The 23115-nt window shown below is 40.4% G+C and overlaps 1 protein-coding gene across 2 annotated transcripts in view; it reads left to right on the forward strand.

Annotated features, from left to right (window-relative positions):
- The window catches only part of GRM8 (glutamate metabotropic receptor 8), a 517546-nt gene that overhangs the window by 412880 nt on the left and 81551 nt on the right, over positions 1–23115 (forward strand). For both annotated transcript variants that reach the window (XM_075065157.1, XM_075065150.1), the window contains exon 7: positions 995–1131. In XM_075065157.1, the coding sequence (XP_074921258.1) occupies positions 995–1131 (137 nt within the window). The remainder of the gene's footprint in view (positions 1–994; positions 1132–23115) is intronic.

Raw genomic sequence — 23115 nt, forward strand, 5'->3', positions numbered from 1 at the left:
GGGCTTTTCCTGTTTACCTGCCCGCTGCATCCGAGTTCAGATTGCTGTCCAGAGCGGTCAGTGGTGCACTGTGGGATACCGCCCGGAGGCCAATAACGTCGATTTCTGTACACACTAACCGTAATCCGATATGTTAATATCGAATTTAGCGCTACTCCTCTCGTCAGGGAGGAGTACAGAAATCAATTTGAAGAGCCCTTTATATCGATATAAAGGGCGTTGTAGTGTGGATGGGTACAGCGTTAAATCGATTTAAATACGTAGTGTAGACCAGGCCTGAGTTACACCCGTTCTATGCTGGTTTAGCCCTATTGACTTAATTAAGGTTCTATAATTGTGTCAGCTGGCAATTGTCCGAGAGTGACTGTTCACTAGCTGAGACCAGCAGTAGTCCAGTAGCACTCCAGCAAAATGCTTTGCTGCTGTTTGCATGCCTCATTTGTAGGGCCTTGGGGTGTGTGGTGCAAGACCAGGCGATGCAAGCTTTAGCTGAGAACTCCCCTATGTCTGGGGAACTTTCAGCTGACTAGACACAGCCTGACTCTTGCCTGCGCTTTTCTTACACTGTGCTCTAGTCCTGAGGTGAAGGTGTTGACCCCCCATTGAAGTCAGTGTGAGTTTTGCCATTGACTTCAACATGGCCAGGATTTTATCCTTGCTTCTTATAATAGCCATCTAATGTTAATCAGTGTTAAACATTTAACTGAACATTTGTCTTTGTAATTTGGTTTGATTAATTTTGCATAGGTTAGCTGGCACTGACGGATAGTTTATATTGTGAGGCAAGTAATAACATCGCACGATGGCCTTTTCTTTACAAGCTTTTTAGGTTTATTATAATGTTGGCAACATTGCATGAAAACTTGCTTGATGTGATCATATCAGATTGTCTCATTTTTTCCAGAACATCTTAAAAAAAAATAGAAGCTAAAATAGATTTATGAGACTGTTTTTGGAGAAACTTTATTTCAACTGTTGTTCAACATTTTTGTAGGGAGTGCTGGAACGCCGGTTACTTTCAATGAAAATGGAGATGCACCTGGGCGCTATGATATATTTCAGTATCAAATGACCAACAAAAGTGCAGAATACAAAGTAATCGGTCACTGGACAAATCAACTTCATTTAACTGTAAGTACCAGGTTGATTACATAGTTGTCATTAATGAGAAGTTAGAGCATTTGAGCTTTTGTTTAAAAAACATATATTATTTTTTATAATTGGCAGCAGCAAGAAAATTTCCATTTTTCTCCTAAGCAAGGGAGCTAAAACATTATCTTGTATATTAGCACAGATTTCCCCCTGTGTTCTCCGTTCCTTTAAACTGTATTTTAGAACCTTCTCTATAGCCAGTTAGGGGTAATGGAAGTTTCTTCTTCATAAGTAGGCTATTTCACAAAATGATTAGATGTACACCACTCATGTCCTCAATGTAAATGGGTGCAACTTCCTTGAAGTCAAAGGGCAGATTTGTCCAACAATCACTCCTGACTTCAGATCTCCCACATGAAAGTGAAATACAGGGCTACTGTGCTGCCAGACTGAAAAAATGTTAATTGCTGAACATAAAAAAGGGAGAGGCTGGAATGAAGTTATGGCTATATGTTTATATTGTTAATTTGGATTACACTTCAACAACAACAATATCAAGAATAATAAATAGCCCAGATTCATGCATTAAGGTGCCATAAAATGAAAATATACATTTCTACTGAAGTAGCTGTTGTACATAGTGTTCATTTGGGCTGTGGGAACATTTCACATCAAAACCTGAAAGCGAGCAATTTTACCAGATCCTGGGTTTTAGTATGAATCCAAATCAATGTTCAGGCTTTAGGAAACATCAAAGAAGACTTGAGCTGACTGAGGATCCTCTTTCCCCTTCACAGAATGCCATTCTAATTACATCCACCCTCCCAGTAGATACCAAATCCCTTCATATCCTTCAGGCACCCTGCTTAATCCAGGCAGTTCCAAGCCCATCCCTACCTGGTGGTCTCTGCTGGAAAACAAAAGGCCACCAGTCTTTTCCCCACTCCATCAGATCTTCAGGAAATAGCTGGTTGGCTGGCCTGCTCCCCATCTAGCACTTTTTTTTTAGTGGTAATCTAAATCTAATCCATAAAATGCAGGTGAATTGACAGCCAATCCTGTCCCTTCATTCACTATTGGATCCACTGTTCTTCAGATCCACTGCTGCCACACTGAAGACACTTTACCTCACTCTGGAGTATATTTTCAGGAGAAAATACCATATCAAATGGGGAATCCCTACAACAAGGGGTAGGGCCAGCTACACACACTCTAAAGATGCAGATAGCCACCACCTAAAGGGGAGAGGTTGCTGGCTGTGGAACACCACCTTTCTTTCAGAAAATTGCACAATGTAAGGAGTAGGGGGAATTATGGTCCTAGGAGGAGGGTGCTGAAATTCACCAGTTTCAGCATAAACCAAGCAAAACTTACAGGATTTGGTGTGAGGTTGGTTTGGAGTCTCTGCAGTGCTTAATTTGTGCCAGGGCTTGTCAGGGCTGAGCCCCAGCATCTCTAGCTTGACCCTTCATAGCCCCAACGCCTCTGGGTTTGCTGTATCAGTTATGAATGTAAAAAAATTGCTTGAGCTCCAGCAAGTCTTTCATTACAAAATAAGCACTGAGTCTCTGCAAACCTGAAACACAAAATGCTCTTCAGGAAGTGTGAAGCTTGATGGCTGGATCCACCCATTGGTATTTCCTCATATTATGCAAACCTCAAAGAGACGGTTTCACACAGCTCTGGTTTTCAGTATAACAGGCACATAATAAATAATAACAAAAACAAAGCTATAAGTATTTACAAATTATTGTTCCTTTGAGACTACTTTGCAGTAATTATCAGAGTGATACCAACAGTGATACATATAATAGCTTCCCCTTTTCAGCCACCTCTCTGATAAATCACCTTACCATATCTATCGTTTAGTTTGTATTGCTGCTTGGCCAGATGCCATCAGTTCATTTTTGGGGCCCAAATGGAAGCCTACAAATATGCAGCCTTTGATAACAGGTTATGTGCCTCTGTTATGTCCTTCCGGTAGTTTTCTATGGAAGGAAGAATGCCTCTTTGTGTCAGTCTGCTGAGTAGTGTAAGAGAAATAGGAGAGGTGAAAGAGAAGTGCTCAACAGCATAAGGAGAAATGTACTAGCCAGTTCCTGAAAACATGAGAACAAGAACTGGAAACTAAATTTGTGTTCATAACAGTTTGGGGATAGATTCCATATTCCGTGAAATGCTACAGTTTTGGTAGGATGTGAAATAGCTTATTGGTGAAGAGAAATATTTATATTTAAATATTTTACACTTTTCATAATTATTTGCACTCTGTTCTGTTTGATTTAGTTGTAACTGAATTCATGTTTTCTTCAAAAAAAAAGATGACTAAAGCTGCTGTTCAGTCTTTAGCTTTTGAGTTCTATTGTTGCTGGTTATTTGTTCTTTTCTATATAGCGTCTGTATGTCATATGGTAATTACGATAGTGAGTGAAATAAGGCTAGGCTGGCAAGTACCAGGGACTACTGAAAACACTGTTACGACTGAGTTATACAAGCACACCTGTGTCTGCTACAATCTTGTCCTCCCATCTCTTTCTCTCCTACTTCCTCTCCTATTTGATTTCTTATTTATCTGCCACATATTGTCTAAATTTTAGATTATAAACTCTTTGGGGCAGGGACTGCTTCTGTGTAATCATGTTTGCAAAGTGGCTATGCAATGGGTCCTAATCCCTGTTTGGGTCCTTACTCATTCGCACAATAGAAATAAATTTATTATCAATAATGATGTTGATAGGTTTTGTTCAGGTTCTATTTCCGTATTCACCAAGCTTAGTTCATGTATGGGTGTTATTTCATCTACTGATTACCTATTGTAACAAAATAATATATTTCTTTCACTAGATAACATTTATTGGGCACCAGGTAACATTTACTGCTAATTACCAGCACTATTAATCATCACACTGCAAACCATATTATGATCTTTGATCCCCAATGGAATTTCCATTGTTGGCAGTGGGTGTATCAAAGACAATATACTGGTGTAAGATAACGGAGCAACCTTTTACATTACTGACCTACAAAGGACAGGCCTTTTTATTTCAATATCTTTCTCATCCTCCAGAGTGGAGACCTTCCTTTTAGTGAAGCTACATTATATACCCAGTTGTTAAACGTCTGCAATTTGTAATGGATATTAACCAAATATCATCTACCTAACACCTAACCTTTTTCATCAGTAGATTTCAAAGTGCTTTACAAAGGAGCTCAGTACAGTAACAGCATTCCCATTTTACAGAGGGGATACTGCCTAGGGGAACCCAGCAGGCCAGAAACTAGTATTCAGGTCCCTGCTGTGCCACTCTAATGTTTGATGCATGATGCTACACTTCTGTTCATATGGTCTGTTCCAGCTTCTGCCGACATTTTCATTTCAAACTGCTTTGTAAGCTAATACACTTTTCTCATAAATCTACTTTATTCAGCAAATGCCATACTTCAGTGAACTATATTTTTTTGAGCAGGATAGTGAAACTTCATAAAAGTTTTGTGTATATTCTAAGGGCTTTCTCTGTGAACAATCAATGGCCACTATTAAGGTTATCTAAGGATTAGTACATTTCTCTGTTGCGGCGTATTGAACTAGAAATTTTTTCAGGATTGTCCAGGATATTTTTTCTATCAGATTTTAGCTGCTAGTCCCCTCTGTTACATGGGCTATAGTGCATAAGACTACTCTCTTGTCTGGTCCTGACTCTAAGCTGGACCTTCAGGATTTGTGTGCTGGGGACTTTGGTTCTTCAGAAGTTTTTTCACTGGCTCCTCAGGGTCTTTTGGTTAACCTGTCCCTCTCTTGGAGTGATATTGGCTTTTCCTTTGGGCAGAAAATACTAACACTAGTATTGAGATAGAGTAGTTAGATGAAGACTCTGTAACTGAATCCCTAAAGGTTTGTTTGTCCACAGACTTGGCTGGCTTCAGAGCTCCTTCTAGCTAGGATATGGGTTTCTTCCTTTAATCCTCAGTCGTGTTAGTGCTTTCCTTCAAGCTGACTGACCTTTCAGATTCCCTCTGCAGCAGCTATAGCTTCCAGAATCAGGGTTTATGATTACTGCTCCAACAAGAATAAACACTTTAATCTGACAATACTAATATGGAAGCAAAGCAGCTGGCAAACACAACATAGAAGCCAAAATAAAAAAAAGCATAGTTAGCTCCTAGATATACACTTTAACACAAGAACAGAATTTTGTTTGGCTTAGAGACATCAGATACTTGATCTTTACAAGACCAGTCTGAATGCAGATGCTTAATCAGATGCTGTCAAATGAATTTTCATTCATAATAAGGCCATGTTTTACCACTCTGGCAGTGTACATTTATACCCACTTTAAAATCCCTTTACACTCCTAGACTGCTGTAAAGGGGCCTCTGTGTAAATAATAATCAGACGCAAAGCGTTTGATTTTTATATTATGATGATAGAAATTTAGGGCTATTATAAAGTATGATCCTTGACAATAAGTTAAGTCCCTGCTTGTGATTTCCATTTCTTTATTACTAGAGCAGGCAAGGTATTTCAGAGCAAACATTGAAAGACATAATACTTGCCTCAAAAAGGTTCTCGTATTCATAACAAATAAGAAACACATAAAGGACGTAAGATTTATTTCCACCAAAATATCACGTTTTATTCATTTAGCTACAGTACTCTGCATGCTAGGTCACATGTAGTACTTCCCAACAAATGTATGGGCTTTGCAAATTTGAGCCCTCAGCCATATAATCTCCACAGGAGAAAAGCTGTTAAAAACAAGCTAGCAGTCCTTGGCATTTATGAATTGACCAATGTACTTCCTTTTCTGATTAATAATGAATCCCCTTTTAGAACTTAGGTCACTTAGCAGTACATGTTGTAACATGAGTGCTAGCTAGAAATGCTTACTGACAACTTCTCTCAACTGCAGTAACTAGACAAACTCCGGAGCCAAGAAGATCAGATCCGAATCTGAACTTCTCCCAAGTTGGTCATGTTGAGCTCTGGGGCTTTGGTTTGACCCAGAATTTAGAACAGCTAATATCTGGGCTTGTCTGGAATTGCTTCGAGAAGCAAGACAAGAAGACATCTAAACACAATAAAACTTTTCAGTGAAACACAGGGAGATTTATGAAACGCTGTACTTAACATTAACTTTCTTTCCTCCTACACTGAATAGAAGTTGGGGAAGAAAAAAAGAATCACAGATTTGCAAGATTGTTTTAACAGTAAGAAGAAGCCTGGTCACTCAGATTAACAGAGACTGTATACAAGAATGTTAAGTGACTTGTTTATGGCTTTTATTCTGTGGTGGCATCTTCATTTGCAGTGCTTTTCAGCTACGAAAGAGTTCAATTAAACCTTTGTGGATATGAAGATCTAGCAGAGATGGTCATAATCACAAGAAGACAGTTCAGGTCTTAAGCACAAGCTTTGGTGAACTGGTGAAGACTGGACCCTACAGAGCAGAGGGAACATACCTTCTGGCAGCAGTGTCACAAGAAGAGGTGTGTCAGTGCTCAGTCTCTGTACAGTGGCTAGAGGCCTCACAAATTATAAGCCTAACCCTGCAGAAGAGAATCAGAATTGAGATCCCTCCATTTTGATGAGTCGGAATTAAAACGATACTGACTTCCTGTCTATCTAACAACAGAAAAGCAAATGATATAAGAAACGCATGATGTTTTCTCTACCGGTAGTAAACAAGGCTCAGGGCTTGCCCTAGGCCATTAAATTTCATTAAAGGATCCAAAGAATCCGTTTTCTTCTGTTAACTGATATAAAGCTGATTTTATAAAAAACTGTTGAATCCAAACTCAAAGAATAACAGTGGAAAACTTTAAAAAAACAAAACAAGAACTCCTAGTAGGAGTACCTAATAGAAGATAAAAAAAAGTTGGACCACTCCTCATCATCCTAATATAGCTTACTATATGGTGACCAGGGTGGTTGATAGATGCGCTTTTGCATGCAAGTTATCTCACAGCAGTACAGTTCAGCCTTGCTTTCCAACAATGCAAATGATCATGACATTGATCAGGTTATCTTACAAATAATGCTGAATGGATGGACACAAGTGGATTTTCTCTTCTATTCCTGAAAAAGTTCCATTGACTTTCTCTGTAGTATATGATAGCTCAAAGCCAGGCAAGAAAAGACCATTAGATAATGTTGGGGAGAGTTGCTAGGCTCCACTAAAATAGACCTGGGTGTTCAATAGAATTGACAGATGAGTATGACTCATGTTCTCCTTCACTAATAGAGTCTGAATACATCAGGGAGCCTCTTTGCAGGAAGTGCAGATGCCAGCCTTAACAGCCCAATCGATAACAGCAGACAATGAATGCAGTCTGTGGGCCAGTCTGTGAAAAAGGCAGGTTAGGCCCAAAAGAGATTATTTTTAAAAACAGCACTTCTGTGAGTGCTTAATTAGGAAAACGGGGAGAAATGGAACATTTGTAGCATTAGGAGATAGCACATCCCAATGTTCTTAAACATTTTACCTTTGAAGAAAAAAGCAAAATGAATACAGATATAGAAAAGACATCAGTTGGTATGGAGAAGTACTTCTGTTAGATTGGGAAGCATATGGTACATTATTGAACACCTGAATAGACCTTTGATTCAGGGTTCAAAGAATTGAAAGATACATAAAAAGAACATCATATCTTCTCCTCTAAAGCTTACTGTATGGCAGAATTAACAGTCTTTTATCCCCCCCAGTGAAATAGAAGTCAGGGCTTCCATGAAATGCTCTGTACAGAGGAAACAAAGGCCTGGTCTACACTACGCATTTAAATCAATTTAAAGAGCGTTAAATCGATTTAACGCTGTACCCGTCCACACTACAACGCCCTTTATATCGATATAAAGGGCTCTTTAAATCGATTTCTGTACTCCACCCCGACGAGAGGAGTAGCGCTAAATTCGATATTACCTATCGGATTACGGTTAGTGTGGGGAATTCGCGTTATTGTCCGGCGTATCCCACATGACCACTGAACCGCTCTGGACAGCAATTGACTCGGATGCAGGCAGGTAAACAGGAAAAGCCCCACGAACTTTTGAATTTACATTTCTGTTTGCCAAGCGTGACTCTGATCAGCAGGGGTGGCGTATGCAAGTCTAGATCCAAAAAGAGTCACAGAATGGACCGGACGAGTTCTAGATTGATCGCTGTATGGAAAAAAATCTGTTGTATCTAGAGCTCCGTTACAGAAGAGAAATGCCCAACGTTGAAAAAAATCTCCCGGCTAATACGCTGCTCGAAAGCGTAATGGGAATCCAGAGACTCAATGACACTCATGGGATGGAGGGGTAATGGAGGACTCCAGCCTATCCATCATCCACACATACCTCGAAAGTATTCATTGCATTCTTGGCTGAAGCCCCAATTCGTAGGTTCAACCAAAGTTTGGGGGTCCCCTGGCGTGGTTCAGGGAAGCAGCTGCCTCATTTCTCCCCCCCCCCCACCAGTGAAAGAAAGGGAAAGAAATGATTTCTTGACTACTTCAATGTCACCTATTGGTACTGGCTCTGGGACGAGCTGCAGCAGGAAAGCATATCCGCTCCTCTCCTCTCGCGCTCCCCGTGGTAGATGGGCAATAGACTATTAACGTGCCTCAGAATATCTAACATCGTTGACATCGGAGGCTACATTGCTGGTACTACCCAGTAGATAGGACAGAACGGTCATAACAGCCTTCATCATAGCAACTGGGGCTTCGAGCCCCGCTTTCCTGATATAAGAAAAGATTCTGTCTGCCTGGACTGTCATAGACATCATGCTGGCTTCGCTCCCCCCAGTGATTCCGCTAATCCGCTGACTTATAATCGCGCGGAGGCGCGCCCCCTCATTAGGTCACTTAACCACTCAGTTTCTTCTTATTCCTCGATTCGTTAATAATCAAGAACAAATGGCAGGAGAACACTGCAAAGGTATCCGCAGAGTGGGGGAGAGGGAAGCAACGGGTGGGGTTGTTGCAGGGCACCTCTGTGATACTGCAGTGAGCAGCTGTGCTTTGATACACTAGTCTTAATATTGCCTAGTCTAGGTCAGGACATGACTCTATTCTTAGAACCATAAGGGAGGGTTGACCAGTCTCAAGTGAGTAATCTAGTTGTTTTGCGTGCCACTCACGCGCGATTTCAGCCAGTGGGGGCAACTCATGTAGAGCGAACAGTACAGAGGAGGAGAGATTACCGTCATCGCATTGCCAGTTTTCTCGAGCAAAGGGTACAGAACGACACGTAACCATCTCTGCTATCACGCAAAAGCAAGTGATGCTGCTGTGCGCTGGGTATCGCCTCTCTGTTCACGGCATCCATAACATACGGTGCCGGAAAAAAAGAGTGACGGGCTCCATGGTTGCGTGCTATGGTCATTGCCAGGGCAATCCAGGGAAAAACGGCGTGAACGGATTGTCAGCTGAGTTCCAGGAGGAAGGAATGACTGATGACTTTACCCGAACCACCGTGACATAATGAATGACTCAACCAATTCCAAGGGGCAGGAATGCGGGAAAACTGTGGATGCTACGGAAGTAGCTACCCACAACTGCAACGCTTCAGATCGACAGTTAGCCCGGACAGTGGACGCATAACGCGCGAATTACTGTGCTATGTGGCCGCATGAAATCAAATTTATAATATCAGTTTTATAAAACCAATTTTAGCTAATTCGATATTATCCCGTAGTGTAGACGTGGCCAAAGTGACATGCAGAGGAAATGCTGAACTTGGATAACCATTTGTTCATCATTAGGAAGATGCCAGATGCGAATAAAACTGCCTCTGCTCAAGAGCTAAGACAAATACAGATTTTTCTCACCTTGTCTGGGTCAGTGAAAGTCAGGTTTCTCCAGTGAAGTATGGGATTGCTTACACAGTACAATACTGGGAAGTGTGATGAAAAACTTGACTATGAATTTGTCACAAGCATCTTGCTTCAGCAGTAAGTATTCTGTCATTTTTGTGATTCTTACATACAGGAAAGATTGTGCTTTGAAAGAACTATGCTTTAATAGCCATAGCATGAGGGATTGCAGATTATTTTTGTGTACTTCTGATCATTTCAAGAAATATAAAGAGCCCCTATGACATATGATAAATTAAATCATCATGTTCAGTTTTAAAATAAGTATTTCTTCTTTCACACTCAAGGCCACTGTGCAATGATAGAGCAACTAAGAGCCATTAAGTGTTGGGGAAGTTGCTCTATGGAACTTGTCAATGTTGTTATATTTGACACAGTGAAACATCTTTTCAGGTATAACAAGTAGTTCAGTGAATGTGTTGCCAACAGTATGTATGCAGCAAATTGTGAAGCAGTGTGGAACTTGGGGCAAAAAGTAGGCTATGGTCACCAGGGTTGGTTGGTTGCTTTTGTCGCTGAAAATTAAACTTTACTTTAAATCTGGAGATATCATGTTTATTGTTAACAGCCAGGGTAGTTGATTAAATTTCCCTTAATTGTTGTGCATTTGCTTTAAATAACTGAACTCTACTGCTAAATAAAAAATCATTACATTGAAGAAAACATTCTGGAATGGAATTTTCAGGGGATAGTCTTCTAAAAGAGAACCACCATCATGTGGCAGCTCATTTACGAATTCATATTTTTTTCTGTTTACTTTATCATACTTTATCATGTCCTGGCTTTTTATGTCCCTCACAATAGAATTAGCTAATTTATTACACAATATATTGTAATGTTTGTATATTTATATAGCGTTTCTCATCCAGATGAATCTCAAAGCAAATTTTATTAACTGATATGCAAAGTAATCCCTTTGTGCATTTCTGGAAATCATCCAACATTGAGAAAAATAGTTGCTAATTAACAGTTTATACACCGTTACAGTTTAGAGTAGGAAGTGAAGACAGAATACCAAATTTCATTGAAACTTTAGCCGAATTTAGAAAAGCAGAAGTGTTCTGAGGTCACTGAGGTGTAGGGAAATAGGGGATAGTATAGAACTATAGGGCAATTTGGGGTGCAGTTCCAGCTATAAGTGGATGGCACTTAGTTCTGCTGTGCTGAAATCAACATGGGGAATTCTATATTTGATCTGGTCCTAACAGATAAACATGGACTGATCACATGATTAAAAATTAATAGTGGCTTGTATGCAAGTGATCATGGATCAATTTATAATGTGCAAGCAGAATAAAGTCCAGATCAGTTCTATACATACTTGGTGTTTTAACAGTGCCAGTTTCACAAAGCTGAAAACAACTATGAGCCAAATCAGCTGTGAAGAAGAATTTAATCAGAAAAATGTGAATGATAATAGGGAATTATTTAAGAACACTTTATTAGATTCCCCAAAAGCCACAATCTTACAATTGAGGAAGAGCCCTTGTGGTGGTTTAAAACAAAAAACAAAAAAGACCTGATTTACAGGGAAGTGAAGGCAGTTTATAAAAAATTATATATAACAAGCAGAAGAAAGGGGAAGTAATGATAGTAATGAATATAAATCAGAAGTTAGAAAATGTAGATGATTGATAAGGAAGCCAAGAGACACAAGGAGAAATCTATGACCAGAAGACTTAAGGACAATAAGAAGTTTTTTAAAATACATTAGGAACAAAAATAATCCTGACAATTATATCTATCCACTACTAGATGGAAATGGTAGAACGATCAGTAATAATGCAAAAAGGACACAAGTGTCCAATAAATATTTCTGTTCTTTATTTGGGAAAAAACAGATTATGTAGTCTCATTTTATGTTAGTAATAACACCCTTTTCATTCCACAAGATTAAACAGGAGCTGCTAAAATTAGGCATGTTTAAATCAGCAGGTTCAGATAACTTGCATCCACGAATTTTTAAAAACTGGCTGAGGAACTGGCTGGACTGTTTGTTGCTTTTCAATAAGTCTTGGAGCACTAGGGAAGTTCCAGAAGACTGGAATAAAGCTATTGTTGTTGTACCAATTTTAAAAAGGGTAAATGGGATGATCGGGGTAGTTATAGGCCTGTCAGCCTGACATCAGTCCCAGGCAAGAATAATGGAGCAGCTGATACAGGGCTTGATTAATAAGAGCTAAAGAAGGATAATATAAGTAATACAAATCAACCTGGGTTTATGGAAAATAGATCCACTCAAACTGACCTGGTATTTTTTTAATGAGATTACAAATTTGGTTGATAAAAGGTAATAGTGTTGTCATAATATACTCAGACTTTTGTAAGGCATTTGGCTGGTACTGCACAATATTTCCATAAATAAACTAGAACAATATAAAATTAACATGGAATATATTAAATAGATTAAAAACTGTCTAATTGATAGGTCTCAAAATGTAACTGTGATTGAGGAATCATCATCAATCCCTCAGGGATTATTTTCTTGGGTCTACACCATTTACCATTTTTTCTGTTACCTGGACGAAAACATAAAATCATCACTGATAAACTTTGCAGATGACACACAAACTGGGGGAATGATAAGTAATGAAGAGGATAGGTCACTTATTCAGAGCAATCTGGATCGCTTTGTAAACTGGGTGCAAGCAAACATGCACGTTAATTTGGCTAATTGTAAGTGCATATGTTTTATCATTAAATGTTTATATCTAGGAATAAAGAACATACTTACAAGATGGGCAACTCTATCCTGGGAAGCAGTGACTCTGAAAAAGATTTGAGGGTCATGGTGGGTAATCAGCTGAACATGAGCTGTCAATGTAACATGGTGGCCAAAAGAACTAATGTGATCCTGGAATGCATAAATAGGGGAATCTTGAGAAGGAGGAGAGAGATTATTTTACTACTGTATTTGGCTCTAGTGTGACAGCTGCTGGATTCTGGCTCCAGTTTTTGTGCCCACAACTCAAGAAGGATGTTGATAAACTGGAAGAGATTCAGAGAAGAGCCATGTGAATGCTTAAAGGATTGGAAAACATGCCTTATACTGATAAACTAAAAGAGTTCAATCTATTTAACTTTAGCAAGAGACGTTTAAGGGATGATGTGGTAGGGGCCTTCGGTGACTGGGTGGCCTAGTGGCTATACCATTGGTCAGAGGGGCTAGAGGGAATCCCGGACCCTCCCCAGGGCCCTGTGTAGTTCAATCCTTTAACAGGGGAGATGGGTCTGTCTCTTGGCTAGGGGTGGTGGTGTTCAAGACTCATTTCCCTGAGCTAAATCCAATTAAAATATTTTTAACCTGGGGCATGGCCCCAAGCTAATTCAATTAGCCTGCAGTTGGGGCTTAACTGCAGACTCCCCTTGGGAGGGAAAGGCTTACATGCCTCCAGTGGCTGTGTCCATTGATCCAGCCACTTGCCTCCAGTGGCTTACTTGCCTCCACTGTTCCGTCCCTTCAGGCAGGCAAACAGAGAGCTCCTGCCTCCTCGCCAGTCAGTCCCCAACTGAGCCAGACTCTCTTTTTTTCTCCCCTCTCCAGGCCTGGCATCGGCTGCATGTATACCGGGGTGGGGTTAGCTGAGCACACAGGTTTTCTTTAACCCCTGCTGTGCCAGGCAGCTGTTCCTCTGCTCCTTCACAGATGACGTGATTACAGTCAATAAGTACCTACATGGGGAACAAATATTTAATAATAGGCTCTTCAATCTACCAGAGAAAGGTATAACACGATCCAATAGCTCGAAGTTGAAGCTGGATTAATTGAAACTGGAAATAAGGCATACATTTTAAATGGTGAGAGTAATTAAACGTTTGAACAATTTACTAAGGATTGTGGGTGTATTCTGACCATTTTAAAATTAAGATTGGATGTTTTACCAAAGAGCTGTAGGAATTATTTTGGGGCAGTTCTATGACCTGTGTCATACAAGAAGGCAAACTAGATGTCACAATCAGGGCTTTCGAGCAGAGCCCGGAACTGGAGCACAGACCAGTAGGTATTTCCCAGAGCTAGGGCGGAGTCAGAGTGGAGCAATTCAAAAATTTGATTGCTTCAAATCCCTGGTCACAATGGTCCCTTCTGGCCTTAGAATCTATGAATCTCTCCAGATTAGTACTTGAATGATAGTGAAGTTGAAGCTCAGTCTGGATATGAGGGAGGTGATGTTAGTGGTGTGGAGGAAGCATTTGACAGGGCTGTTACTGTAGAGAAGATTAATGCCTTCAATATTGAGGCTGTTTTCCATTCTTTCCCCAGTGCATTCACTAACTTGCAGTGTGCCTTATGCCACTTCAGAGAATTTCAATAGTCAAATGTGCCTTTTAGATCTATTCCTTGCTAGATGCATAAGATCTCTACATTCAGACACAGAATTCACCATGGTAACCCATGCCGTTATTACCTCCAGATTGGATTTTGCTCCTTCACATGAGACAATATATGAAATCCACTTAATTGTTTCTCAAACTGAAATATGTCCAAGACACACATGTTGATGCATTTCTCCTCATTTGTGGGTGAGATGTAGGTACACAGGTTACCCCATTAGGGGTAAAACCACGCCTACAATCTGGGACCCTTCTCATTTCCTTTGAGCCCTTCCTTTGCTTTCCCTGACAGTAGCACTTTCCCTCTGGCCAACTGGGATAAATCCAGCATCTCTACTTTTGATATCTCTGATGCTGTATAATCAGGTGGCTAGAAAATCTTGAGGAATGGTGTGATCATCAACAATCCCCTCTTATTTTTCCCTTGAAAACAAATTTTTCAACCTCTGTGATATATCTGGTCTCTAGTGTCCCAGCAGTCAGAGCCTGAACACTTTTAACTGGGGGTCTCCAATGCGACATCAGAATGTATTACTTTTACTACTGTTTCTCTAGCCCATTTGTGGTGTTTAATTTTTATTGCAGCTCAAAATGTTTTATGCTTTGAGTCTTCTCTACCTTTTTGTTCATGTTTGTCTTTTATCCATAGCAAAAAGATATTTCTTCTAGTAAATCTTCTTGACAGTATTTTCTCTAGCTTAAGTTTGTTTCTCTTGCTTGTTTTCTGTGTTCCCAGCTCACTAAGTCCCAGTGTAAAATTTTCAGTTTATATATTGACTCTTCACTATAAGTAGCAATACAGACCTGAAAACAAGCTCTTCCTTTGCGGCTAGAAGTCTCAAAATACAAACAAACATTTATCTCACAGTTCTGAGCCAGTTCAGGCTTTCAGATGTTTGAATCCAGTTTGTTCACCCAGCCCTGGAATCATGTTTAAAAGGCTGATGTGATTTTCTTTTTTCTATGCAGAACTGACATGTCAGGAGCTAATTACAGAAGGAAGATCTAACTTTTCACTAAAAAGAACTGGCATGTAGTTAAAAAAAGAAATGACTTTTATTATAGTGACAGTTAATAGCACCTTAAAGTAATATCAATACATAAATCTTTGGATTTAGCATGGTGAAATGCTTCAAGTTGAAACATACTATATAAATAAACAGCTCAATTCTCTCCTTTGACTCCCTCCCTTCTACCCCCTCCAAAAAAAACGTGCAAAAAAGAAAGATGGTATAGTAGCTGGTTAGTTCAAGTGGTGGTGAAAGTTAAGTATGAAGTTTGAAGTGATTTCCATTATATACAGGGTTTGGAGTTTGGTTCAGTGGCTCTCAGCACCACTATGCAAATTGTTCAAGCACCTGTGCCCAGAAGTATAATAGAAAAGATGTGTCCATTCTTGCAATTACTCTCTATGATTCATTTGCAGTCATATATTTTCTTTGAGAATACTCCATGGGAAATGTGTTATGTACCAAGTTAAAGTCTCTTGAGAGCAACTTGAGTAGGATACTTCTGAGGCATAAAAACTTTAAGTAGAAGAGGATAATTTTGTGTATTTCCCTTGAAAGTGAAGAACCTCTCTCCCACTGTAGGTGCTTTTATGGCAATTAAAATTTGCAACTACAAAAATATAAATCATACACAAACACAGAAAAATGCATCCTGGAATGCCATAAAAATCCACAGTAATACTTCTCTACAGCAATACCAGTAACTCCTTATCTGACATCCGACAAGACTACACTGCACCTGCCCTTTCCCCATAAGCCTGAGGGGAAAAGATGATCCTTGCAGCCTCCCTTGGTGGTTTACAAATCTGTTCTCTGGCTTCTGGCAGACCAAAGAAGGGAATGCATTCCAAAAGTGAGGCTCTGTCCCAGAAAATGACTTATTACCACCATCTACTTTTTAAACAAGAGGGTGTTAGTTCAAGTGCTTTTGTTGCTCACTTAACTGTTTCCCTCTCACAAGAGGAGAGAAGCAGGCTGTTATGTAATGAGGTCCCAAGCCATTCAGTTTAAAACCAACAATTTCTACCTGGGAGCTAATAGGCATCAGTGCAGATTGTGGTGCAGTGATATGATGTGCTTCCCATGTAAAATGCCCATGATGTGTTCCACTTTATAAATGTGCAGCTGCCATGAGTTTCATGGCTTAGGATTGCAGGACTGGGCCCTGGGAGTGAAATCCTACTCCAGGGCAGTTAATAGCAAACTCCATTGACTTCAGTAGGGCCAGGATTCCACTGTAGGTGTTTGGGGTGTGAGAGATGTACATCCACTGACTCACATTAATTCCTTTCTGTTCACCACATTTTTTCCTCCACTCTAGTCTTTCTTTTAACTCCAGCTTTCTTCTTTCATCAAAAGCATTTCTTATTGTGAACATAAGATAAGCAGCACTTCAATATAGCTTTATTAATCCTAGTGGATACTGAGTGCAAGGGAAGTGGAGAGGATAAGAGTTTTTTTGATGAGAACAGAAGCTAAAACACTATGTACAATGTTTTTTGGTTTCTAGTGTTTATTTTTTGAGAAATGGTTGCTCATGTTTTAAGAGTTTAAATAATTGGTTTCTTTGAATTATAAAAGCTGCATGTCAATGCATTTTCAGTGACCACAGAAAATTTATAATGCATGGTTCTTAGGGCTTGCCAGAATGCCACACACATAAGTATCAAACCTGCAAATATTTGACATTTGCTGGCTTTCTGTGTCTATTTTATGAAGCCCCATTCTCATATGCTTGCTTCAGTGTGAAGTTTTTATGATTAATCTGATAACATAAGAATGGCTGTACTGGGTCACACCAAAGGTCCATCTAGCCCAGTATCTGTCTACCAACAGTGGCCAATGCCAGGTGCCCCAGAGGGAGTGAACCCAACAGACAATGATCGAGTGGTCTCTCTCTTGCCATCCATCTCCACCCTCTGACAAACAGAGACTAGGGACACCCTTCCTTACCCATCCTGGCTAATAGACAGGAATGGACTTAACCTCCATGAACTTATCCAGTTCTCTTTTAAATGCTGTAATAGTTGCCTTTCCCTGAACCTTTTCTAATGCCAGTATATCTTCCCTGCTTTCTTTTCTCAAGACTCTTCCTACCAGTTTATGCTGGAGCATTGGGGACTTTACTTTAGATCACTAAAATCCAGTTTGAATACCAAGAAGCAGCAGAAAGCAAACTTCAGAGTAACCTCTCAAGAGGTCAAAATATGAATAAAATAAAAAAGTAATATAAGCCTCATTCATCTGGGATCCTCTCCTGGTAATTCTCTATCTAGGCACCTCATCTCTTCCCCATAATTTCTCTGGTGGTTACCCTCTCCTATTTGTTTACTCTCTTTAATAGCTACCTACCCTTCTTTGCCTTCTTGGTAGCTATTCTCATCTTTGGGAACACCAATTTTCCTGATGGCAGCTTTGACCTCCTTTTCCCTTTCCCTGCTCACTCATCCTTGTTCTCTCCTTTCTTCTCTATGCTATTAGCGCCTGATCCTAATATTTCTTTACACCCTCTACCACTTTGATCCACCTATGAACATTGGGGAAACTGAAACCAATCCACATGCCTATTGATCACAGGAGGAAGAGCAGGCACTGGTTATGGCACTATCAGTGTAGGAGACTCAAGTTCAAGTCCTTCCTCCATCACAGACTTCCTTGGGCAAGTCACTTAGCTTCTGTGCCTGAATTCCCCATTTTTAGAATTGATATAATAAAATCATCCTATTGTGTTTCAAGGATAAATATGTAAAAGATTCTGGTCACCTCATCTCAAAAAAGATATATTAGAAATGATATATTGGAAAAGAGGACAGAGAAGGACAATAAAAATGATTAGATGTATGGAATATCTTTCATAGATAGAGAAATCACAGAATAGAATATCAGGGTTGGAAGGGACCTCAGGAGATCATCTAGCAGGACCAGTAACCAGACAAATCAGATTTTGCCCCAGATCCCTAAATGCCCCCCTCAAGGACTGAATTTATAACCCAGGGTTTAGCAGGCTAATGCTCAAACCACTGAGCTATTCATCCCTCCAAGTCACTACCCCAGCCCCAGCACTGCTGTAACTGTGGTGGTCAGGCAGTAATTTAAAGGGCCTGGGGCTCCTGGCCACTGCTACCGCTAGTGCACCAGTAGCTGGAGCCCCGTGCCCTTTAAATCGCTCCCAGAGCCCTGTAGTAGCGGCAGCGGCCAGGAGCCTAGGCCCTTTAAATCACCATCAAAGCCCTGGGCAGTGCAGGCCTAGCAGCGCTGAAGGGCTGGCTGAAGGAATCTGGCACCAGCCCCACCCCTTCCAGAGGCCCCGAGCTGCCCCCCGCCCCACCTTGCTCAGGTCTCTGGGCACCCTGCTTGGGTTACTTTCACCTCTGTCTATAGGGTGACCATAGTTCCAATTTTGGCCAGCACAGTTCACTTTTTAAGCCTTGTCCAAGTTATGACGTGTGTGTGTGTGTGTGCACGCACGCGCGCGCGCAAAACTGGGTATTTGTTCCATTTAGCCTTGCTCGGAGGTGGGTACAGAAGAATGTTCAGGAAAGAGCAAACAGGACAAATGTCTAGTTTTGTCAAAAAACTTGTGGCATCTGTGATGTCAGTTCCAGTGAGCAATGACACCAGCCCCATGCAGCAGAACTCAGTCAAACGGCGATGCCAAGGGGCTTGGCCCAGGCAAGCAGCGACACCAGGTGGCTCAGGCCAGCCCCGTGTGGCAAAGCTTGGGCCAGCACCTGAACACTGACCATCTTTTACCCAGTGTCCTGTTTTCAGCCTAGGAAAATATGGTCAACCTAGACATCTATAAAATCATGAACGGTATGAAGAGAGTAAGTAAGAAAGTATTATTTACCCCTTTCACATAACACAAGAACTAAGGGATCACCTGATGAAATTAACAGACAGCAGGTTCAAATAAACATAAGGAAGTACTTCATTCAGCACACAGAGAACCTATGGAACTCAGTGCCACTGGATGTTATGAAGGCCAAAAGTGTAACTGGGTTAAAAAAAGAATTAAATAAGTTCATAGAGGATAGGTCCATCTCCAACTATTAGCCAAGAGGGTCAAGGATGTGACTCCATGCGCTGAGTTTCCCTAAACTTCCAACTGCCAGAAGATGGAACTAGACGACAGGGGATGAATCACACAAAATTGTCCTGTTCTGTTCATCCCCTTCGAAACATCTGGCACTGGCTACTGTCAGAAGACAACGTACCAGGGTAGATGTAACATTGATGTGGCCCAATATGACCATTCTGATGAAGAGTAATGACTACTTTTTTCTGTAGTCCATTGTAACTTCTAGGGAAAAAAGTTATTTTTCACAGGTTATTGTCAACAAAATGAATTGCCTTTCACATGTTTTGCTGACTTCTAAGCAAGGGTTTCAAACACAATGGACATACAGTGTCAAGTGGAATGCACAAGAATATATTCATTGCACGCTTGCAGTTAGTTATTTTTCTGTGGGAGGAATGAATATGGAGAATTTTTCACCCACACAAATGTAACTATAAAACAAACAAGCAGCAACAAAGGAAAAACAATTGGCAGGAGCATAAGATGAAGCAAAGCATATTATTTTTTCTAACTAATGGATCTGTTGAAAAAATTGAGCCACACAAATACCAGCAACCAAAAACAATTTATCCTTTATATCCGCTAGTAACATCTCATATAGCTGATGAATATATGTGTCAAATGAATACATTCAATTATCATTCTAATTCAATATCCTGTCAGCAGTCTCGATACCACAACTGTCCTTATCTACCCAAGCTGCTTTTGTGGTAATATTGAGAGAAATATTGGCTACACAAATTCATGTTTATTGTTTTTACAATTTTTTTCTGTTTATAAGTTAAAAAAAAGTTTGTGAAATTGGAGCATTTAAAATAATCAATTTTTATTTCAAAATTTCATGCACATTATTTTTACTCTATTGGAATGTTTGAGAAAAATTGAAAATCATTTTGGTTCTGAAAATACAGAAATAGTTTTGTAAAAAGTCAAGAGAACATGGTGGTCTCCAGAGGCCTTGAGATCTAATGTATTAAATACACGATCATGAATCAAGTTGTCCAGAATTACTCTATCACTGTCAGGCTTTAATATTACTTTGTTCTGATACAGAACTTTACAGATAGTTTTTAGTCAAGTTGGTAGATTTTATTATTTATATGGACACAGCAACAATAAGACACAGACACCATAATATGGTTAAATGCAGGGGCCACAACTTTATTTAAAACTATTATCTAGCTGCAGTTACCACCCCAAAGTACCCAGAAGGATTGTTCTAATGCAAATATCAGTGGGCACCAATGGCTTTGGTGGATTATAAACCTGAGGGTTGGTTTGCAGGCCATGCTCCCTTGCAACCCTAAGATTTTCCCAGTGACCTTGATAGGAAGCCAGAGTCCTGACCTTCTCCCTTGCTCCACATTGGAGGTAGGAGAAATAATATAAGGGGAACCACAAGCTGTGTGAGGCATAGCAGCACACCACCTCATCATACAGTGCTATTCCCAGGACCAAAGCCGAGGCAGCCCACTGGGTTGATTCAGGGTGGGACTGAAACAGGGAGCCCACAATGGCTACCATACCTAGACAGCAAACTGTAACTACCCCCTCACGCTTCACTTTCGCCACCAAATGGGAGCCAATCACCCATCCCCATCCCCACCACCCAATAGAAGCAAGTAGTAAGCAGGACAGGCCCCAGAGCCTGGACCCAGATGCAGCATGTGACCTCCCCTCCCCAAATCATGTCCTGTGGCATAAGGGTGGAATGTGAAAAGAAGTAGCTCCACAGGTTGAAGGCAAAATGAAGGCAAATGGAGGTAAGGAAAGGAGAGGGGAGCATCAACTTAGCTGTTCCCACTTGAGGCCTCTTGCCCTACTCCAGCCTCAGAAGGTGACCACTGCCCCCAGCCCTGTGAAAGCACACCCAGGCTAGTGGGGAAAGAATTTCCATTTAACATATGGGAAAATTCAGATTCAAAGAGGTTACATTATTTGTCCAAGATCACAAAGGTAGTCAGGGTCAAAACTAGTATCACACAAGGCCTATTGACTCTCAATCCGATATAAATTCCATGAGAACACATTATTGTCCGGTCATCTTTTTGTATCTCTTCCCAAATAATGGGGATAATTCCTGCTGACCTACCTACATGTAACTGGGGACATCTTAAATCTTATATATTTTCAGGATTTCACATATGGTAAATATCATTGCCCCATCTTACATCTAGTGAAACTGAAAGGTAGTAAGGTCTGTCTACACTTTGAGCTGGAGATGTAAATTCCAACTTAAGGTGACATACCCTTGCTAGTGCTGACTGAGCTAGTGTGCTAAAAAATACAGTGGCAGAAGTGGGCAAGCCAGCCTGAGTACATACCTAGCATCACAGACGAGACTGTACTAGGGGCGGCTAGCCTCTCCTGCAGCTTGTGCTGCCATGGCTACACTCTGTTTTTAAAATGTTAGCTCAGTCAGACCTAGTGCAGGTATGTCTCATTGAGCTGGAATATATACCTGCAGCACAAAATGTAGATGTACCCAAAGAGAGATTCAGTGGTTTGCCTAGAAAGAATTGCGGGCTAATGGGTTAACAGAAGTCTTAATCTCTCATCCTGGTTCTAACAGCAATTCTGTATGTGATGAGTTAGTTTTTCCGTGCTCCTCTTTTCCCAGATTTAAAATGGGGATAATGACATTTCTCACAACATTCCAAGCTGGTGCGTAAATGATAATGGTATTTGATTCTGTCATTCAGAATCTTCATCCAGTCTGCTTTGTTTAGAACTGGATTATTTTATAACTAATTGTAGTAAAGTAGAAGACCAGCTAGAAACTAACATTTTTGTCAAGCTTTAGGCAGAAGTCTAAACCTGGGCATCCAGGAAATGACAACCAGTATTCAATGTGCAGGAAAACATCAGGCAGTGCGGTCAAGGGCTAACATTTCACAGAAAACATGGTGAAGTTAGTAATGAAACTGACTTGACACTGCCATTGGCAATCCAGGTTCCTGACAGATTTTATCTCTGACTCTGTTTGCGTTCTGATGGATTGGTTGCCCTTGACTTGTTTCCCGTCTACACATCCGTAGTTAAATATTTGTAATTTCAGCCTGTAAGTACACCCTGCCTGTCTTGGGAGCTATAAAAACTGGCTGGGAGGCCAAATCAATGATCATCATATTTAGGCTCGTAATGAATTACATTCACTTTTGGTGAGCCAGTTTCAGTTTAATTTCTGAGTATTATAGTTGAAATTACTTGGTTGGACAAGCTACATAAGAGAGTTTAACTTGTACTTTGGGAGTTATAGATCCATTATAGAATGCAAAAGGCTAAATATGAGACTAAATTGTATTATATCATGGAGTTGTTTCCCTTCAGTGATGAACCTTTAGTCAGAAAAGAAATAATTGTAGGGATCTGTGACAGATCTAAGCAAAACTCTTAGAAAGAGCTGTGGGTAACATTTTATTTCTTGCTCATTTTTATAAGACAGGATTAGAATATGTTTTAAAAGCCACATTAACTGATACCCAGAAGTCTTGATGCTTCTGAAGAACTGAGTTGCCTGACTCTAAATGAAAACGTTAGCCTGTTTGTTCCATTAATGACATCAGAATACACCATTTATATCCTAGAGAGATGCTACTGATGTACGACTTCCTCTGTCTATAGCTAAGTATCAGAGGGGTAGCCGTGTTAGTCTGGATCTGTAAAAGCAGCAGAGAATCCTGTGGCACCTTATAGACTAACAGACGTTTTGGAGCATGAGCTTTCGTCGGTGAATACCCACTTC

Source organism: Chelonoidis abingdonii, chromosome 1 (genome assembly GCF_003597395.2).
Source record: "Chelonoidis abingdonii isolate Lonesome George chromosome 1, CheloAbing_2.0, whole genome shotgun sequence".
Taxonomy (NCBI): domain Eukaryota; kingdom Metazoa; phylum Chordata; order Testudines; family Testudinidae; genus Chelonoidis; species Chelonoidis abingdonii.